Genomic DNA, 21512 nt, shown 5'->3' with positions numbered 1-21512 from the left:
GTCGCTACAGTTTCCTTTCTCTAGTATGCTTGCGTCCAGTAACTCTTCCAGTAATGTCTGTCGTGACGGTTGTGGGTAAGTCCTTGTCTCCTTCCGTAGGAGGTTTTTGAGTTGCAGGTACCTTAGCTCGTTCCCCCTGGCTAGCTGGAATTTCTCTGCCAGTTCATCCAGTGTTGCGACCTTGCTGTCGGTCTATAGGTCCCTGACTGTCAGTGTCTCCCCCGTCCTGTCTCCACCTTTTGAAGGTGGCGTCAGTCAGTGCTGGTGTGAATCATAGAATTTACAGTGCAGAAGGAGGCCATTCGGCCCATCGAGTCTGTACCGGCTCTTGGAAAAAGCACCCTACCCAAGGCCAACACCGCCACACTATCCCCATAACCCAGTAACCCCACCCAACACTAAGGGCAATTTTGGACACTAAGGGCAATTTATCATGGCCAATCCACCTAACCTGCACATCTTTGGACTGTGGGAGGAAACCGGAGCGCGCCGAGGAAACCCACGCAGACACGGGGAGGATGTGCAGACTCCGCACAGACAGCGACCCAAGCCGGAATCGAACCTGGGACCCTGGAGCTGTGAAGCAATTGTGCTATCCACAAGGCTACCATGCTGCCCCAAATCTATGTAGCAAATGGGAGCTTTGTCCGACATTTTGGTCAGGCCAAATTCCTGCCGTAGCTGGTTCCAGGACTGGAGGGTGGCTATCACCACCGGGTTGCTGGAGTGTTTTTTGGGTGGGGACGGGAGTGCCGCCGTGGCGAGGGCCCGGCCGCCCAGTGGTAGAATTGTAGGTTTGGGAGGGCTAGCCCTCCCCTTGATTTTTTTTTTGTAAGACTTTCTTTGGGATCCTAGCATTCTTCTCCCTCCATACGAACGTCAAGATTAATTTGTCTACTGCATTGAAAAAGGCTTTGGGGATGTAGATCGAGATGGATCTGAATAGGAAGAGGTACCTGGGCAGTATGTTCATTTTGATTGTCTGGCTCTCCCCGCGAGGGAGAGTGGGAGTGTGTTCCATCTTTGCAGGTCCTTTTTTTACTTCCTCTGTCAGACTGGTGAGGCTCTATTTGTGGATCCCTTTCCTGTCATGGGCTATTTGGATCCCCAGGTGGCGCAATTTGTGTCGGGCTTGTTTAAATGGCAGTCCCATTAGTGCTGCCCCACCTACTTGTGGGTGTACCGGGAAGATCTCGCTTTTGCTCATGTTGAGTTTGTAGCCCGAAACGGCGCCAAAACTCTTTCAGGAGCGCGATGATTCCGTCCATGCTGCTTTGTGGGTCCGAAATGTAGAGGAGCAGGTCATCTGCATAGAGTGAGACTCTGTGCTCTCTGCCGCCCCTTTGAATCTCCCTCCAGCCTTTTGCTGCTCTGAGCGCAATTGCTAGTGGCTCGATCGCTAGGGTTAATCTCATCATTCTTTGCTGTTCTTTATATTTTATCCAATTTTCTGACATTTCACCCCTCTTTGCACAATGATATGCTGTTATCTTTAAGTTTAATATGGTCTATAACTTTTTTTAGTTAACCATTGATGGTAACGGCTCCCCTTGGAATTTTTCTTTCTTATTGGAATGTATCTTTTCTGCCTCTGTTGACCGATCCCTTAACTTCACTTGCATGTTCACTTCAGCTGGCTCTACTTTCATTCCTACTTGGGCTCGAGCTCAACAGCAGCTGAAACTTATTTAAATCAATTATAAATCAGGCAAAGTGGCTCCAAAGTTAAAGATCGGTTTCTGATTTATAAGATAGAGGGCCCCAACACATTTGACAGTATTAAATAAATTACTTCACCACATTTCATAGAATCATAGAATTTACAGTGCAGAAGGAGGCCCATCGAGTCTGCACCGGCCCTTACAAAGAGCACCCTACTCAAGCCCACGTATCTACCCTATCCCCGTAACCCAGTAACCCCACTTAACCTTTTTGGACACTAAGGGCAATTTATCATGGCCAATCCACCTAACCCGCATATCTTTGGACTGTGGGAGGAAACCGGAGCACCCGGAGGAACCCCATGCAGACAAGGGGAGAACATGCAGACTGCACACAGTCAGTGACCCAAGCCGGGAATCGAACCTGGGACCCTGGAGCGGTGAAACAACTGTGCTAACCACTATGCTACCGGACTGCCCTACCTTGGCATAGGTAGCATGGACTCAAATATCAATTTCACATTATTGTGGAGTATAAGATTTTCTCACAAAGCTGCTGCTTTGCCATCTCATGAAAGATTTTGCCCAAGGTTTCCGATAATTACTGACACCACACAGCCAGCTCTTCTTACTTTGAACCACCCTCTCTGAAATTGACAGCCTTCCTGGAGGACTGTGCTGCATGTCAGCACAGATTCACAGGCTGAGTCACTGTTCTTCTCAATCAGAAACAACATATTGAATATTAAATGAGAAACACAGTACTGAGTGCACTCATGAAAAAGGTTTCATTGGCATTTTCGTGTGTATCACACAAAAAGTTGGCAATATTGTTCCAACGTGAATAATAGTTTCATAGCCGCTCACCTCTGCTTTTATACCTCAAGAAGCCAAGACACCCGTATGGTGACAGGCACCAACACAAGGACAGATCCCAGCATTTGTGCCCATGGTACACAGTTGCCCTACAACCAATTTGGAATATATAGATCCCTGCCACAGTGAACATGGTCATGAAGGAACAAATGACCGTTTCAAAACGCTTTTTCCAAGAGGTTAGAGGCTTCTTTGTTCCTTTCAAAAACCATCTATTAAATAAATTGAGCCTTTCAAACATTAAATGCACAGCACTACTACTTTGCATACATTTTACATGCACTCAAGTGCTTGCAAATGCGACTAACCAGAATGAATATGCAGGACCTATTTGCACTGCTCTTGAAATGGTTATTGAAACTAGAATAGAGTGCCTGGTGCATTGCAACAGCTACTAATCGTACGTGCGGAAAAGAAGGACTGCTGAGAATATTCCAGTAGGGACAAATGTTTAGTGTACTCACATTCAAGTGTGAACTATATGCACAGAATATTTTTTTAAACCGCAGTGGGAAACTGATTGGTATCTGGATTAAGCACTCAGCCCTTTCACCTCTGGGACTGGACTCCCAGCTGGCGAGATCAAAACCAACTTTCATTTGATAGTTACAAGGATCCATTGTGAATCGAGTTTGGGCAGCCTCAACCTAGGTTCCAGTAGGTGAGAGTCTGCAATTTAAACTGCTCCTAAATTGTCAGTTTCACTCAAAGATTTAAAAGGGAGATCGAATTGCAGCAGTGATACAGTTTAGCATCCTCTGAGCTCAAGGCTCGAAAGTACAATGCTGGAGCAGAGAAAAAGAATTGTCACTCTGCATTTCACTATGCAATACCTGACTCAAAAACACCTGAAGTGTTGCTGACTGCAGGACCTGCATGACAATAAAGTCAGGAAACTGATTGCCAAATGAGGGCTTTGCCAAAGCTCTTTCCCCAGAGCAATGGCACTTGTATCCAGCCTCTGGAAGCCCCGACCAATCTGGGGAAGGTGGGCAGGATCATGAACCAATTGGGTCAAAGGAAGGCTGTCTAACTTAATGAACAACATGGAGTACAATCGCTCACCAGGCATGTGGATTTTGGAGGTTGCAGCAGGCACAAGAACTGATTGGTGACCAGAGAAGGTTACTCTCCAGGGTCCTCCGGTGTTACGCAGTGGTCAGGCTGTGGAATCTGAAGGGCTGCAGGGACATGGCCTCTCCCACGAATAGGAGGAAGAGGACATCCCCTCCAAACAAGCAGCTGTGGATGCAAGTGGACAAGGAAATGGGCAGGAGAACAATGGACCCTCCAACATGGGGACAGTGGATCAAAAGGATCCAAAACCTCAGGTGGGCATGACAGACAAATGGCACAACACCAGTGCCAAGCCCACAATGTGACGTGCCCAGCATTCTCCTGCACTGCACTTCTCACGCCAACGCACCCCTCTCCCTGCAGACACATTCCCATCCCAACAGCCAACACGGATATATAATCACCCTCCTTTATTGCCCTCTCAAACCCATCTCGCAGTGTCACATTCCATAAGTGGGGTCCTTCCCGTAACAGCCTCCCCGAACAGGCGCCGGAATGTGGCAACTAGGGGCTTTTCAGAGTAACTTCATTTGAAGCCTACTTGTGACAATAAGCGATTTTCATTTCATTTTCATTCCACACAATCCATTGCAAACACTCCTGCTTTTCTGTTTTGGGCAGCACGGCGGTGCAATGGTTAGCACTGTGGCCTCACAATGCTGAGGTCCCATGTTCGATCCCGGCTCTGGGTCATCTGTCCGTGTGGAGTTTGCACATTCTCCTGTGTTTGCGTGGACTTCACCCCCACAACCCAAAAGATATACAGGATAGGTAGATTGGCCACACTAAACTGCCCCTTAGTTGGAAAAAAAAAATGAATTGGTATTCTAAATTTGAAAAAAAAACCCTGCTTTCCTGCTTTGACTTTGCAGAAGAGAGCACACAACTTGGCGAGTGGCAGAGGCCTGGTGGGGAGGTTGTGGTTGCTTGGGGTGGGCAATAGCACTTCAGTGACAGGCACTTGGCCGTGGCGATGTGGGTTCACCTGGTCCACTGGGAATGAAGTCTTGTTCCAAGAGCCTGTCGGCAGCAGCTTGCCATGAGAACCTGAGCAACCTGATGCACTGATGCTCTGATATGACAAGAGAGCTGATCCTTTGCCTGTAGGCCCGGTTGTGGAGGTTATACCACCTTCGCAATGGATCTGCTTTCATAGAATCCTAGAATCCCGACAGTGCAGGAGGCAGCAATTCGGCGCAGCGAGTCTACACTGACCCTTTGAAAGACCACCATACTTAGGCCCAAACCACCACCGTATCCTGGCAACGCCACCCAATCTTGCACATCTTTGGACACTTAAAAGGGCAATTTAGCATTACCATTGGCACCCCGGTGGCACAGTGGTTGGCACTGCTGCCTCACAGGTCTGAGGTCCCGGGTTCGATCCCGGCTCTGGGTCACTGTCCGTGTGGAGTTTGCACATTCTCCACGTGTTTATGTGGGTTTCGCCCTCACAACCCACAATTGCCCCTCAATTGGAAAAAATGAATTGGGTACTCGTACTCTAAGAATTTAGCATGGCCAATCCACCTTGCCTGCACATCTTTGGACTGTGGGAGGAAACCAGAGCACCCGGAGGAATCCCATGCAGACACACGGAGATTGTGAAAACTCCACACAGCCACCAAAGGCCAGAATTGAACACGGGTCCCTGGCGCTGTGAGGCAGCAGTGCTAACCACTGTGCCACCATGCCACCCTTTGTGTAGGATCTCTGGCTGCTGCTCTTGAACCTCAGCAGAGGTGGAAGGTTGAGCTGCGTAAGCTGCCACCCATGTCATGCTGGAAGCTGGGAACTGCAAGACAACTGAAGTCTTTTCCAAAGAGTTGATAATCGCCTGACAAGGGGTGAAATCTTTGCCAGAGAGAAATGATGTTATTAGAGTCTCCCATCTGGAATGGCTGGAGCTCTTCATTGTAACTGATCAAAGCCTTCACAGCTCGTCAGTTTCACTGAAGAGGTTCTTACTGCTGTACACTCGCCTGCTGACCCAGACCACGTGCAGATACAGCGTAGAAGCCGTGGGCTATAGGAAAAGAAGGAATTTGTGATTTGAAAAAGGTTCTTAACGACCTCTTCAGTCACCTCAATTGCTTTCCCGCAGACATACAGAATTCTTCAACTCAGAAACCCTCCCCTGGCAGGGGTAAGCCAGAAGTGGGGGCAATCATGTGGGTATTTTCCAGGACTTTCCCAGTCTGGATGCACCAGAATACACTTCCGTCTGCCTCTGAAAATTCTGCCTTGAGTATCTGATACGGGGAAACATGTACTTTTCCTCGGATGATGGCAAAAGGAAAATATAGTAACTGTAAGTCTGTACATTTGAGTAGATTAAACATAAAAACATCAAAAATAGGAGTAGACCATTCAGTTCCGCCATTTAATGTGATCATAGCTGAGCTTTTATCTCAACACGATACTCCCGAGCTCTCCCCATACCTCTTTAGATTACATACAAAGTTACATACTTTCAAGTTATTATATAGCTGAAAGTCAACTGTTTATGGCAGTATTTCAACCATGTTCCTGGTTAGCAAATGAGCAGCTGACTGACGTCAGTAGAGATGCAATGATTAACCCAAAATACCTTGTGATTTCCATTAAACATGTTCGTTTTGCTCCCTCACTCTGCACAACTTCCCAGAATGTCAGCCACAGCCAATTTTGTTTTCAAAGAAATTTAGCACTGAAAGAAGCATTCGTTTAAGAAAAAGAGCCACTTCAACATCTAACCTCAACTGCAGACTCAGTTTAAGCAAATTAAATTACCTTCTGTATACATGTACAATCCACCACTCACTTCTCCTCCCCCCGCCCGCCCCGACAACTTCCCTTTGCACTGCTCATTTTTAAATACTGAACTACAAACCTTCCTGTTCTAATAATGGGGCCACTTTTGGATAGCCCACAGATGTCTGGTGCGCTGCTGAATGTTCCCAGAACTTTCTATTTCAGATTTCTAGCATTTGCTGTCATTTTACTTTTTAAAATGACATCCACAATGATGGGGACATACGAGCCATTCGGCCCTTCGAACCTGCTCTGCCTTTCAATAAGATCATGGCTGATCTGTTTGAGTTTTGAATTCCATCTACCACTGATAACCATTGATTCCTTGGTCTAACTCCGCCATGAAAAATCTTCAATGACTCCGCCTCCATCGTCTTCTAAGGCAGAAAGTTCCAAAGTTGCAAAACCCTCAGAAAAAATGTCTCTTGATCTCGGTCGTAAAAGGGCGGGCCCCTCATTTTAAAACAGTGCTCCATAGTTTTGGACTCACCCACAAGAGGAGACACCTTTTCCGCATCCACCTTGTCGAGACCATTTAGGATCTTGTATATTTCAACCAAGTCATCCCTCACTCTTCCAAACTCCAGTGGAAAAAAGCCACGTTTGTCTAACCTATCCTCGTTAGCCAACTCACCCATTCCAGGTATCAATCTAGTAACCCTCCTCTGAACCACTTCCAATGAAGTTACATCCTTCCTTAAATAAGGAGACCGTATTCCAGATGTGGTCTCACCAATGCCCTGTATAACTAAAGCATAATGTCCTTACTCTGTGTTTAATTCCTCTTGTAATAAAGGTAGCATTTTGTAAGCCTTCTTAATCACTTGCTGAACCTTCATACTAACTTTTTGTGACTCATGGACTAGAACACTTGGTTCACTCTGCACCCCACAATTTTGCAGTCAGTCATTCTCCATTTAAACAATACTGTCTTTTCATTCTTCCTGCTGAATTTCACATTTTCCCACATTATACTCCACCTGCCAGATTTTTGCCCACTCATTCAACCTATCTAAATCTGTCTTCAAACGCCTTATGTCCTCTTCAGAACATACCTTTATGTCATCTGCAAATTTAGCTTTCCGCATCTAAGTCATTGATATAAATTGTAAACAATTCAGACCGAGCACCGACCCCGGCAGGACTCCACTTGTCACACTCTGACAATCAGAAAAAAGACCCTATGCATGCGCAGTTTTCTGACAGCCAGCCAATATTCTATCCATATTAATATGTTACCCTCCCACCATGAGCTTTTATTTTCCTTCCACCATGAGCTTTTATTTTTCACCATAGCCTTTGACTTGGCAAGTTATCAAATGCCTTCTGGAAATCCAAGTACAGTACATCTACAGGCTCCCCTTTATCCACAATTTGTTACTGCAAAGTACTCCAACGAATTTGTTAAATATGATTTCTCTTCACAAAACCATGGTGACTCTTCCCAATATCTTGAGTTTTTCTAAATGCCCAGCTGTAACCTCCTTGATGACTGATTCTAGCACCTTACCCACGACAGTTATCAAATTAAGTGGCCTATAGTTACCCGTGTTCTGTCTCTCTCCCTTCTTGAATAGAGGGGTCACATATCCTGTTTTCCAGTCTGATGGAACCTTTCCAAAATCTAGCACCTTTCCAGAATCTAGCAAATTTTGGAAAATTCACACCAGTGCATCTACTACCACATTAAGCACTTCTCCCTAGGATGTTGCACAGTGGTTAGCATTGTTGCTTAACAGCGGCAGGGACCAGGCTTCGATTCCCGGCTTGGGTCACTGTCTGTGCAGAATCTGCACGTTCTCCCGGTGTCTGTGTGGGTTTCCTCCGGGTGCTCTGGTTTCCTCCCACAGGTCCCAAAAGACGTGCTTGTTCAGTGAATCGGACATTCTGAATTCTCTCTCAGTGTACCCGAACAGGCGCCGGAATGTGGCGACTAGAAGATTTTTCACAGTAATTTCATTGCACAAGCCTACTTGTGACACTAATAAAGATTATTATAGGTCATCTGGACCCAAAGACGTGTTAGCCCGCAGCTCCGTCAGTTTGCTCAGTATTGCTTCCCTAGTCATTATAATTTCACAAAGTTCCTTTCTCCCTTCCAGCTCCTGATTTACTGCTATGACTAGAATATTTTTGTCTCCTTTATGTTGAAGACAGTAGCAAAATATTTGGTCATTTTATCTGTCTTTTCCTTAAAATCTACTATTAACTTCCCATTCCCACCGATGGTGGGTTCATCCCACAATTTTTCTTCGTAGTCGCAACATATTTTTTGGACTATTCTGAAATATCCCCTTAAATGTCTTGCAATGCTTTGCCATTGATCTATCCCCTAGCCTCATATTCCAGTTCACTTCAGCTATCTAAGCTTTCATGCCCACTTAGTTGCCCTTATTTAAATTAGAAATACTAGTCCGAGACCCACACCTCCCTTTCAAACTGATTGTAAAATTCAAACATGTTTTGGTCGCTGCCACCTAGGGGTGCCTTCACCTGAAGGTCATTAATTAATCCCACCACATTACACATATCAAGTTTAATGTAACTGCTCTCTAGCTGGTTCCTTGAAAGCATTTTACGAACTCCTCCTCCAGGCTACTATTGCCTATTTGATTTTTTTCAGTTTGTGTGTAGATTAAAGTCACCCAGTTTCATTGCTGTTTCTGTGTCACAAGCACCCAATATTTCTTCCTGTATACGTTGTCGTCCATCGTGGTTACTGTTTTGGGGGACTATAGACCACTCCCCCTGGTGCCTTCTTTCCACTACTATTCCTCATTTCCATCCAAACCGATTCTACGTCCCGATCTTCTGAACCAATGTCATTTCAACTATTGCACCGGTGCCATCCTTAGAATCATAGAATTTACAGTGCAGAAGGAGGCCACTCGGCCCATCGAGTCTGCACCAGCCCTTGGAAAGAGCACCCCACTCAAGCACATACCTCCTCCACCCCACCCCCCAACACAGCAACCCCAATCAACCCTTTTTTGGACACGAAGGACAATTGAGCATGGCCAATCTACCTAACCCACACATCTTTGGACTGTGGGAGTAAACCGGAGCACCCGGAGGAAACCCACGCACACACAGGGAGAACGTGCAGACTTCTCACAGACAGTGACCCAAGCCGGGAATCGAACCTGGGACCCTGGAGCTGTGAAGCAACTGTGCCAACCACTATGGCACCATGCTGCCTCTTGATTAAACAGTGCTGCCCGCCCCTTAACTCACTTACCATTCTTGTTGAATGTCAACCACCCCTCAAAATTCTGGACCCAATCCTCGTCATCCTGCAGCCACATCTCCGTAATGACTATGAGATCATATTTATTTACTTCAATGTGTGTTATCAATTAATTTACCTTTCGATGAATGCTTTACGCATTCAAATCCAGAGCCTTTAATTTCTTCTTTTTGTTAGCTTTGTATCACCTAGTCATGGGAGTTTCCCAGGGCTATTCGATCAAATGTGAAACACTTCCCCATCCCAATTTGACTGGCTAGCCATTAAAACTCAATTGCCTCAATAAATAAATCTCGGCTGAGTCATTGCTCTAGACTATTTGTTCTCCTGTTTTAGTTAATTCACAACATAGCAATTAGTGAGCTGCTCTAGACAGGAGATTTGGCTCCATTTGGTTTTAGTACAGCATTAATCATTACAATCAAATAACTTTGCAACAGGTTTGGGGCACAGTGCTGATTTGATATTTCAGAAACCATGGTGCTCTAATTAGAGGAGATGTATTGAGAGCATTGCAGTGTGCTAGAGATTTGCAATTGAGCACTAAAATGTAAAAAATAATTTGGAGTAACTTTACTTGGGAGTCCGTGTCAATAACATGTTTTGCTTTACAAACTTAACACTGTTTCAAATAGCCTTGGTTTGTTAAAAAATTCAACCCATCGTATATTGAATGTTTAAATGTTAGGCTCCACATTACTCAGTTTTACCACATCCGTAGTTAAAAAGGAGACTGCATGAGACAATTCAAACCACATGTTAATGTGCAAAAGGTCAGAGGCAGAAGAATAAAGAGTCTCAATTCCTTTCACATCCCCTTTCCAGACAGTTAAAAGATAAGAGTTCAAGCTTACCTGCAATATAAGCAGCATCTGAATGAGTGAAGGAGGGACCCTTGCACGTGGGCGTGACAGAGCATCTTCTAGTTTCACATTTAGCGTGATCACATTCCTGAAATGTAGCAGTGCTATCTGTCGGACAGTGGGTTCCTTTCCCTTTTAGAACAGAAACAAAGTATAACAGTTAGAAGGAAGGATGTGGGACTAAAAATAAAAATAAGTGTTAGCTTTATTGGAGCACACTCGAGCATTTTTGCACAAACCATTTTTTAATAAATAAATTTAGGAGTATCCAATTAATTTTTTCCAATTAAGGGGCTAAATTGCGTGACCAATCCACCTAGCCTGCATGTAATCATTTTTCTAGCACCTTGTTAGAGTATCAAAGGACCTGCTTCTATAGTCATCAAAGAGGTTGCCGGCACACTGCTTGCTTACACGGGCACACTGCTTGCTTACACGGGCACACTGCTTGCTTACATGCCCACAGAATCCATTGCTTCCTGACACATTTGTTTTTTTTCTCACTTTATTTTTGCTCAATGAAGTTTTAGGGTGATTGAAAGAAGGCCCAGAAGCAGTATGAGGGCGATTTGTTTTTTTACACAATGAGTCAATGGACTTTGGGACGCACTACATGATAGGGTGGTGGATGTAGATTTGATAGTAGCCTTTAAAATGGAATTGGATACAGAGTTAAAATGGGGAAAGAGCAGAGGAATGGGACACACCAGATCATTCTTCAAAAGAGTCAGAACTTCAATGGGCCTATTAGCCTCCTTCTTTGCGGTGCTATTCTTTGATTCTATATTTCCCCCTCATACTGACAATGGTTGAAACAGTATTTTCCAGTAAATGTAGCACATGCTCTGAAATAAACACATTATTTTTATTTTATTTTTAAATAAATTTAGAGTGCCCAATTCATTTTTTCCCAACTAAGGGACAATTTAGCGTGGCCAATCCACCTACCCTGCATATCTTTTGGGTTGTGGGGGTGAAACCCACGCAAACACGGGGAGAATGTGCAAACTCCACACGGACAGTGACCCAGAGCCGGGATCGAACCTGGGACCTCGGCACTGTGAAGCAGCAGTGCTAACCACTGCATTGCCCATATTTTTGCACAAACCATAGCCAAGATGTATATCAGACCTGCACTTGCATTGTCCAGTGAAATCAAGCATTGCAGCACCTCCAATGCAGCCCCCGCACCTGCAATGCAGTCCCTGCACCGAGGTTATGATGGGTGTTCAACCTTTGATTGTTCAATGATGCAATAAGAATATGTGATGTGCTACCTTTGGACACGAAGGGACAATTTAGCATGGCCAATCCACCTAACCTACACATCTTTGGACTTTGGGAGGAAACCGGAGCACCTGGAGGAAATCCATGCAGTCACAGGGAGAAAGTGTAATCTCCACACAGATGATGTGAAGCAGCAGTGCTAATCACTGCCACCCAGATTGCTCATCTCTAATTAAATCTCGCTGATCTCAACGTCCGTCGCTCCACACAACTCAAAAAGTCAATGTAAGGGCGGCACGGTGGCTAGCACTGCTGCCTCACGGTGCCAAGGACCCAGGTTTGATCCAGGCCCCGGGTCATTGTCCATGTGGAGTTTGCACATTCCCCCTGTGTCTGCGTGGGTCTGACCCCCCACAACCCAATGATGTGCAGGGTAGGTGGATTGGCCTCACTAAATTGCCCCTTAATTGGAAAAAATAATGAATTGGGTACTTTAAATTTTTTTTAAAGTCAATTTTTAAAAGAATTCAGGGACGTGGGAGTCATCTTATACCCATCTTGTCCTTGAGAAAGTAGTGGCGAATGCTTTGGATTTCCAAAATAGTGGGACAGATTTGCTAAACCCAGAACTACACATTGTCTCCCCTGCCCAAACTCAATGGGCAGGATGATTGAGCAGGGTGCAAAATGGGTCAGCTGATCTGCCAAATTTATGACAGGGAAATCTTTAATTTTGTTGAAGTTTTGTTGAAATCTACCCCCAATAAGTGTTGTCTTGTTTAATCAAAGCTGACAATTTTCCCTTCCTGCTAATTAATGGGCAGTAGTGCTGTGACAACCATTTCAATCTTGGTTGATTTGTTTTTAATTTACTCATGGGATGGGGGCATTGCTGGCACGGCCACTATTTACTTCCCATGAGAAAGTGTTGTTGAGCCACCTTCCATAACAAAGTGCTTCAACCCACCCCAAGTTTCCATCCAGATAGAACACCTGCAGAATTACCCCTATGGACTCCACAAACCTAACGAGAAACAGATGATAACCTTGTCTAATTGGTTAATGATTGAAATAAAATCTAACAGAATTTAAGTCCCACAAATCCTTCTCCAAATTAAACAGTTTTCCTTACAATCACAGCTATTCATAGGAGGGACCTACAACATTCTCTAGACGGACTACATTCCGAGTGTTCAGAGCAAAAATATTCTCGCTCCTCTGCAGCGCGTGGAATTAAAACAGCAATTCTCTCCTTAGGGATCCTCTTTTTTCTTACCCACACAACAAACAAAATCGACTTCAGAATAACAACATCCCATCTGGCTAGCCCTCTGCCTTGCTTGAGAAAGCAGGGAGGCCGAGGGGGTGGGGAGGCAAGGAGTTGACTTGTGCAATTCACTCAAAGCCAAGAGATTTGGCATTAACCCACTAGTGGCACTTTGAACTGGTCATCAAGAGGCAGGCACATAACTACATCCAATGTACTGTGCCAACTTGGCTCCATTGGTAGCATTCTCAGCTCCAGGAAATGCTGGAATTCAAGCGATGCAACAGGAGCAGAGTACAAATTCTAGGCTGAGAGTCCTGTGTGATACTGAAGGACTGCTGCAATGTCAGGAGTGAGATCCTTCGGATGAGACAATGCACTAAGACCCATCCAGAGCGACCCTGGAAATACTAAGACGCCATTTGAAGAGTAGGGAGACTTCCCTGCATCCTTGTCGACATTGCTTCATCAGCTAGCACCATCACTTTGTCACTGGACTAGTAATCTAGAAGCCTAGGTTAATTCACTAAGGACATGGGTTCAAATCCCACCAGAGCGGTGGAATTTAAATTAAAATTTACCTCAGTAATGGTTCCGTTAAACTATTAGTAGTCGTAAAAACCCATCTGATTCACCAGAAATCTGCGGTCTTACACGGTCTGGCAAAAGCCAAAAGGACAGCAGTAGTTCAAGAAGGTGGCTCCCAATCAGCTTCTCAAGAGCAATTAGGATGGGCATAAAATACTAGCCTTGCTGGCAATACCCACAGCCCACAAATAAATTGAAAACAGATCAATCATTAATTTGTCTCATGACATTTTGTACAATCTCATATGCAGTTGCTACAGTGTTTACAGACATAAAAATGATCTCTCCCTCAATGCCAGCAAAACTAAGGAGCTGGTCATTGACTTCAGGAAGCAAAGTGTCGTACACACTCCTGTCTGCATCGAAGGGGCTGAGGCGGAGATGGTTGACAGCTTCAAATTCATAGGTGTGCACAATCGCCAACAATCTGTCCTAGTCGGCCCATGTAGAAGCTATGACCAAAAAAGCATAACAGTGCCTATACTTCCTCAGAAAACTAAGGAAATTCAGCATGTACACATTGACTCTTACCAACTTTTACAGATGCACCATAGAACGCATCCTATATGGCTGCATCATAGCCTGGTATGGCAACTGCTCGGCCCAAGATCGCAAGAAACTAGAGAGAGTCCGTCATGCAAACCCGCTTCCCATCCATTGACTCTATCTACACCTCCCGCTGCCTTGGGAAAGCGGGCAGCATAATCAAATACCCCTCCCATCTGGCTTATTCACTCTTCCAACTTCTTCCATCGGGAAGGAGATACAAAAGTCTGAGATCATGCACTAACAGATTTAAAAATAGCTTTTCCCCCGCAGTTACCAGACTCCTAAACCACCCTCTTATGGACTGATCTGATTTCTTCACACATCTTCTCCACATAGTACTACACTCCTGTATGCTTCACCCGATGCCTGTGTCTATGTAGTTACAATGTGTATTTTATGTTTTCCCTATGCATGTATGGAATGATCTGTTTGAACTGTACGCAGAACAATACTTTTCACTGTGCTTCGGTAATTGTTTAAAAAAGAATTTAGAGTACCCAATTCATTTTTTCCAATTAAGGGGCAATTTAGCGTGGCCAATCCACCTACCCTGCACATCTTTTGGGTTGTGGGGGTGAAACCCACGTAAACACGGGGAGAATGTGCAAACTCCACACGGACAGTGACCCAGAGCCGGGACCTCCAATGACTAATTGCACTTCAATGTAACAATTTGCATTTGAATCATTTTGGAGATATTTCAGAGCAATTGTTAAGGCACTATATAAATGAAAGTCGTCCCTTCTAGTCTTTGATTTGTTTTTCCAAACTCCCCCATCATGGACCATAAGAACATATGGCGAGCAGCTCAAATTTAATGTGTTTTTTTCAAGGGCAGCACGGTGGCACAGTGGGTTAGCCCTGCTGCCTCACGGCGCCGAGGTCCCAGGTTCGATTCCGGCTCTGGGTCACTGTCCGTGTGGAGTTTGCACATTCTCCCCGTGTTTGCGTGGGTTTCGCCCCCACAACCCAAAAAATATGCAGGGTAGGTGGATTGGCCACGCTAAATTGCCCCTTAATTGGAAAAAATGAATTGGGCACTCTAAATTTATTTAAAAATAAAATAAAAATAATGTGTTTATTTCAGAGCATGTGCTACATTTACTGGAAAAATACTGCTTCAACCGTTGTCAGTATGAGGGGGAAATATAGAATCAAAGAATAGCACCGCAAAGAAGGAGGCTAATAGGCCCATTGAAGTTCTGACTCTTTTGAAGAATGATCTGGTCGGTCCCACTCATCTGCTCTTCCCCCATTTTAACTCTGTATCCAATTCCATTTTAAAGGCTACTATCAAATCTACATCCACCACCCTATCATGTAGTGCGTCCCAAAGTCCATTGACTCATTGTGTAAAAAACAAATCGCCCTCATACTGCTTCTGGGCCTTCTTTCAATCACCCTAAAACTTCATTGAGCAAAAATAAAGTGAGAAAATAACAAATGTGTCAGGAAGCAATGGATTCTGTGGGCATGTAAGCAAGCAGTGTGCCCGTGTAAGCAAGCAGTGTGCCCGTGTAAGCAAGCAGTGTGCCGGCACATACCTCTTTGATGACTATAGAAGCAGGTCCTTTGATACTCGAACAAGGTGCTGGAATAATGATTACATTTGGCGCACCAGAGGTATCGGGAGTTAATGGGTAGCTGCCGCGTATCCAATATAGTTATTGTCCTCCAACAATGTTCTGCGCTATGGGGTAACCTCCTGGAGTTTTGGGTCCCGTCACGTAGATGGGATTGTGCATGTGGACCAGAAGTCAGGTGATCCACAGGGTGCCGCTTTATGCGGACGACCTGCTGCTGTATGTGGCGGACCCGGTGGGAGGAATGCCGGTGGTAATGAGGATGCTTAGGGAATTCGGGGACTTTTCGGGGTACAAGCTCAACATGGGGAAGAGCGAGCTGTTCGTCGTTCAGCTAGGGGACCAGGAGAGGGGGATTGGCGAGCTCCCACTAAAAAGGGCGGAGAGGAGTTTCAGATATTTGGGGGTCCAGGTGGCCAGGAGCTGGGGGGCCCTGCATAGGCTTAACTTTACAAGGCTGGTGGAGCAAATGGAGGAGGAGTTCAAGAGGTGGGACGCGTTGCCGCTGTCCCTGGCGGGTAGGGTGCAGTCAATCAAAATGACGGTGCTCCCAAGGTTTTTGTTCCTGTTCCAGTGCCTCCCCGTGTTTATCCCAAAGGCTTTTTTCAGGCGGGTTAACAGGAGTATAATGGGGTTTGTGTGGGCGCGAGGGACTCCGAGGGTGAGAAGGGTGTTCCTGGAGCGGAGTAGAGATAGGGGGGGGGCTGGCACTGCCCAACCTCTGTGGGTACTACTGGGCCGCCAATGCGACAATGGTGCGCAAGTGGGTGATGGAGGGGGAGGGGGCTGCATGGAAGAGGCTGGAGACGGCGTCCTGTGTGGGTACGAGTCTGGGGGCGCTGGCAACGGCGCCGCTGCCGCTCCCTCCAAGGAGGTATACCACGAGCCTGGTGGTGGTGGCGGCCCTCAAAATTTGGGGGCAGTGGAGGCGGCATAGGGGGGAAGTTAGGGCCTCGGCGTGGACCCCATTACGGGGGAACCACCGGTTCGCCCCAGGAAGAACAGGTGGAGGGTTTTCGGGATGGCACAGGGCAGGCATACGAAAGTTAGGGGACCTGTTTGTGGACGGGAAGTTCGCGAGCTTGGGTGAGCTGGAGGAGAATTACGGGCTCCCCCCCCCCGGGGAACACCTTCAGGTACTTACAGGTAAGGGAGTTTGCCAGACAGCAGGTGGTGGAATTCCCACGGCTACTGCCACACACAGTACAGGACAGGGTGCTCTCGGGGGGGGGGTGGGTGGGATTGGGGAAGATCTCGGAAACTTACCAGGTGATGCAGGAGGAGGAGGAGGCCTCGGTGGTGGAGTTGAAAGGAAAGTGGGAGGAGGAGTTGGGAGAGGAGATCGAAGAGGGGACGTGGGCAGATGCCCTAGGGAGGATGAACTCTTCCTCTTCATGCGCGAGGCTCAGCCTCATACAGTTTAAGATGCTGCGCAGGGCACACATGACCGGGACAAGGATGAGCAGATTCTTTGGGGGTGAGGATAGGTGTGTTAGGTGCTCAGGGAGCCCAGCTAATCACACCCATATGTTCTGGGCATGCCCCGTGCTGGAGGAATTTTGGAAGGGCGTAGCGAGGACGGTGTCGAGGGTGGTAGGATCCAGGGTCAAACCGGGCTGGGGGCTCGCAATATTTGGGGTGGCAGAGGAGCCGGGAGTGCAGGAGGCGAAAGAGGCCGGAATTCTGCCCTTTGCGTCCCTGGTAGCCCGGCGAAGGATTCTCCTTCAGTGGAAAGATACGAGGCCCCCAAGCGTGGAATCCTGGATCAGCGATATGGCAGGGTTCATTAAATTGGAGAGGGTGAAATTTGCCTTGAGAGGGTCGGTACAAGGGTTCTTTAGGCGGTGGCAACCGTTCTTAGACTTTCTGGCAGAACGCTAGACATTGGTCAATGGCAGCAGCAGCTGGGGGGTGGGGGGGTTTACTTTATTTTTGTTTATGTTATTTACACTGGAAGGGTCTGAGGGTGTGTATATACCTGTTGTCTTAAGTCGGGGTGTTAATGTTAATTTATTATTTAGGTACCGGGGGCGGGGGGGGGTTTGGGGGGGTTGCTTTTTTAGATTGTGTTTTGTACTTACCCCTGTTGGGTTCTTTTTTTTTTCTCTTTCTCATTTTGTTATTGATATTTTATGAAAACCATTAATAAAAATTATTTTTTTTAAAAAGTCAGGTGATCAGAACTTAGACAAGACGATCATAAGCCATGTAGATGATTTACTTAGTTACTCTACTCTACTCAAATAAATTAAAGCAGTAGAGAAATGAGCAGAATCAATACAAGTAAAAATAGATCCATGGAATATTTGAATTTAGCAAATCTTAAAAAGGTACATTATTAAACTTTACCTACAGTCCTCTTCTGCCTTTATTGCAAAAAACCCTCAACTAATAAATACTTCCTGTTCTAACAAGTGATGTCCATGCTCCATGAGGAAGTTGTCCTTCTTACATAATGCATGATTTCATGGTGTCAACATCATGTAGCAAGGTCAATAAGAGGTTTATAATCCCGCCCCATGACAACTATTTTCATATAACAGTTCCTAATTTCTGAGACTCTTTGAACCCACTAAATTACTTCAACTGCTGTATTTGCAACGTGCTTTGAAGCTAAAACACATCTGCTACCAATTTAGCTTTGTTTTCCATTTCAGAGTCACTCAGGGGGGTTATATTATTAGTTGCTGAGTGGTCACCTGCCTATGCTGAGAAGCGGAATTGGGGTTAATGATCAGCACCAGAACAGAATCACCATTTCTGCCTTCACTTTAAGGGAGAGGAGTTCAAGAAGCAAGATACACAAGGTTTACAACATATTTTGGAAGCGAGTGGGACAGGGGAAAGGGACATTTTATTTAAACATCCTACCTGGACAGGGTGAAATATTGCCTGGAGCATAGGAAGGATGTCACAAAAGAAGAAGTCCCAAATTTCAGCCACTGTGTCGAGTAATTTCTGTCCTATATAAAAATGCACAATCTAATAAATAGTCGTTTGGCAGTACAAAATGTGAATATTGCTGAAAAAGGTGACATGTCGAAGTTTTTTGTCTTGCACTCATCAGGAATGCCGATAAAAGGAAACAACAATTTACATTGTATGAGAAGGATCAACGCTTTCTTTTTATCCAGTATAAATTGTTGTTTTCCCTTTGAAGTGTCCTGATGAGTCCAAGACAAAAAGCGTCGACATTTCTCTTTTGTCAGCAATCTAAGAAATAGAAAAGGTTAACAGTACAAAAAGCTCTTCGTTATTCATCGTATTCTTTGGTTTTAACTTATTGTCTCCATGTTACCATGGTGCAGGCATTAGTACTACACCTACGCAGTAATCCACATTTGCTAACACAGCAAGATATGTCCCCATTCTGTAATGTTTAGTTTATAACCATGAACTGCTAAAGTAATGTGTGAGCATAGAGATGTTTGGCTACGATATTTATCATCATGTGTTACTGCCAAAGTAAATATTGTGCCTGCATGGACATCTGATCATTTCCATTCATTAGAAGGTTCATTCAACCACGCACTTGAAAATGCACAGGCTTTTCAATAATGGATGCTCATCAATGAAGGACTTTCCAAAAATATCAGCACAATGATGTCAAAGAACATTTGCCAAATTATTAACTGGGCAGAAAATATAACTCAATTAGTAAGGAGTTATTTCTTCACACTCTGCTGCACCATCCCTCTTTCCTTCATTTTGATTCTCCCCAGTTAATAGGGCAGTGTGGGACCTGAATTTCAGGTGGTATACGATGTTGTAGCTCCAGTTGTAGGATCATGAATTCCTTGTCAAATAACTCAGATTTGGAGTAGAGGAGAGGAAAAGGAGGAATAAAATTCGCAGGATCGGATCTAGCCCATGTAGCTTTGTTCCCATCCGTCAATTATACGGCAATATTAATAGTTGCTGTGGCAAAGTCCGCACCGCAGACTCTGCCACCCTCCTGGTCTTTGAGATGGAATGAGGTGGTGGAAGCCTTGTTGGTGCTTAAGGGTAGCAGGAGCAAAAAGGTTACCTTGTCTATGCACACCACAATCTGATTAGACATTTTAGTCAAAGACACAGGAGGTGACCTGATGTTTGGCTCGTTTCTGAAGAACACTTCGTGGACAATTCCACCTGGCATCAGCAGCAGTTCTCTCAGTTGGTCAGGACCACCATCACAATTTCGGAATTGAAGCGGCACACACAGCAACAAAGCATAAAAGCAAAATACCGTCTTACCTTCATAAAATCGAATTTTGTCCCTCAAAATCACCATGCCTTTAGTCAGCAGCTGATTCTACACAAGGAAGGAAACAACAAAAGAAAATCAAAATTCACCATATTTACAAACACTCTGGTTCCTATATTCATGGTTCCTATATTCAGAGATTGCAATCATACATTCCATCATGAATTCCAGGTTTCAACTGTGCCACATTGAGGAAGCACTGAATTGTCAGCCAAGCGTTACTCTACAGAGGAAATGAAAAATCAGACAATCACCCCAAGATTGCTCCTGCGCACCTGTTAAATATATTTGTGTCCAAGCTTCAGAATACTGGTGCTCAAGTGGAGACCCGGATATCTGGTCCCTCATTCCCCCAGTTTTACCATATCCGTTTACCTCCAGTAATGCTGGCAAAGGTCTAGGATCAGATATCCAGCCTTGGCTTTCAGCTTGGGCAGGTACATTGTGCAGATAGAATATAAAGAAGGAGGAGAAAAACAGGACGAAAAAAAAGTTTTTTTCTCAGATTCATTTCTCAAATGAAGAATGATGATATTTCTTTTGTTACCGCTAAATAGAAAATGGGTTCATGGATGCAGACAAACTAGATCGGAAGGGTTAACTAATTAAACTGTGATGCAGCAGAAATAAATATATGTACTAATCAGCTGTGGCTCAGCAGGTAGTGCTCTTGCCTCTGAATCAGAAGGTTGTGGGTTCAAGCCTGACCCCAGGATTCAAGTACATAAATCTAGGCTTTTGCTCGAGTGAAGTGCTGAGGGAGTACATCTCTGTTGGAGGCACCATATGTCAAGTGAGATGCTAGTCCGGTTTGCTTCTTAGGTGGATGTAAATGATCCCAAGACACTATTTGGCGCAGCAGGTCCGAGGAGAAAAGTGGCCCACTCCTGCTCCTCATTCAGAATTGATGTTAATCTGGGGCAATTTATTTTTCACTAACAATAATATCTTTAAAAATGTTGCTGTTGAAGTAAACTATTATTTTACCAGCTTGTTTTTGGACATGAATCGAGTCATATACAAAACAGCACTGTGCTATTGTATAAAGGACAACAAAGATGTTTAGGAGTTTGAGGTACTCGATCTGATTTGGAATCAACTTGATGTCTGGTGATTTGTAATAGGCATCAGACAGCAAACTATTCAATATCAGTACTGTGTGCTGAGCCCATCGGAGCTTGAAACGGTTAGCACAGGTGACAATCTAAAAGCAACGCTGTCACACCTATGAAGCAACATGGAAGCAAGGTGTTTAATGTTTAGCAAAAGTGTGCATTTATTATACATTTCTTGTCCAAATATTTTGTTTTTGTTTTTAAAAAAATTTAGAGTACCCAATTCATTTTTTCCAATTAAGGGGCAATTTAGTGTGGCCAATCCACCTACCCTGCACATCTTTTTTGGGTTGTGGGGGCGAAACCCACGCAAGCACAGGGAGAATGTGCAAACTCCACACGGACAGTGACCCAGAGTCAGGATTGAACTTGGGACCTCGGTGCCGTGAGGCAGCAGGGCTAACCCACTGCCACAGTGCT

At 45.1% G+C, this 21512-nt stretch overlaps 1 protein-coding gene and 1 long non-coding RNA gene across 3 annotated transcripts in view; one reads left to right on the top strand and one right to left on the bottom strand.

Moving 5' to 3' along the window:
* Positions 1–21512, bottom strand: part of LOC140396215 (proline-rich protein 5-like) — a 174045-nt gene that overhangs the window by 53266 nt on the left and 99267 nt on the right. For both annotated transcript variants that reach the window (XM_072484532.1, XM_072484531.1), the window contains exons 5-7: positions 19968–20025; positions 18603–18694; positions 10509–10649 (exon numbers count right to left, since the gene is read on the bottom strand). In XM_072484532.1, the coding sequence (XP_072340633.1) occupies positions 10509–10649; positions 18603–18694; positions 19968–20025 (291 nt within the window). The remainder of the gene's footprint in view (positions 1–10508; positions 10650–18602; positions 18695–19967; positions 20026–21512) is intronic.
* LOC140396219 (uncharacterized) overlaps positions 1–21512 on the top strand; it is a 41674-nt gene that overhangs the window by 8818 nt on the left and 11344 nt on the right. The window lies entirely within an intron of this gene.

Source organism: Scyliorhinus torazame, chromosome 19 (genome assembly GCF_047496885.1).
Source record: "Scyliorhinus torazame isolate Kashiwa2021f chromosome 19, sScyTor2.1, whole genome shotgun sequence".
Taxonomy (NCBI): domain Eukaryota; kingdom Metazoa; phylum Chordata; class Chondrichthyes; order Carcharhiniformes; family Scyliorhinidae; genus Scyliorhinus; species Scyliorhinus torazame.
Note: the sequence above shows the minus strand (reverse complement) of the source record. Positions and strands in the feature narration are given on the sequence as shown.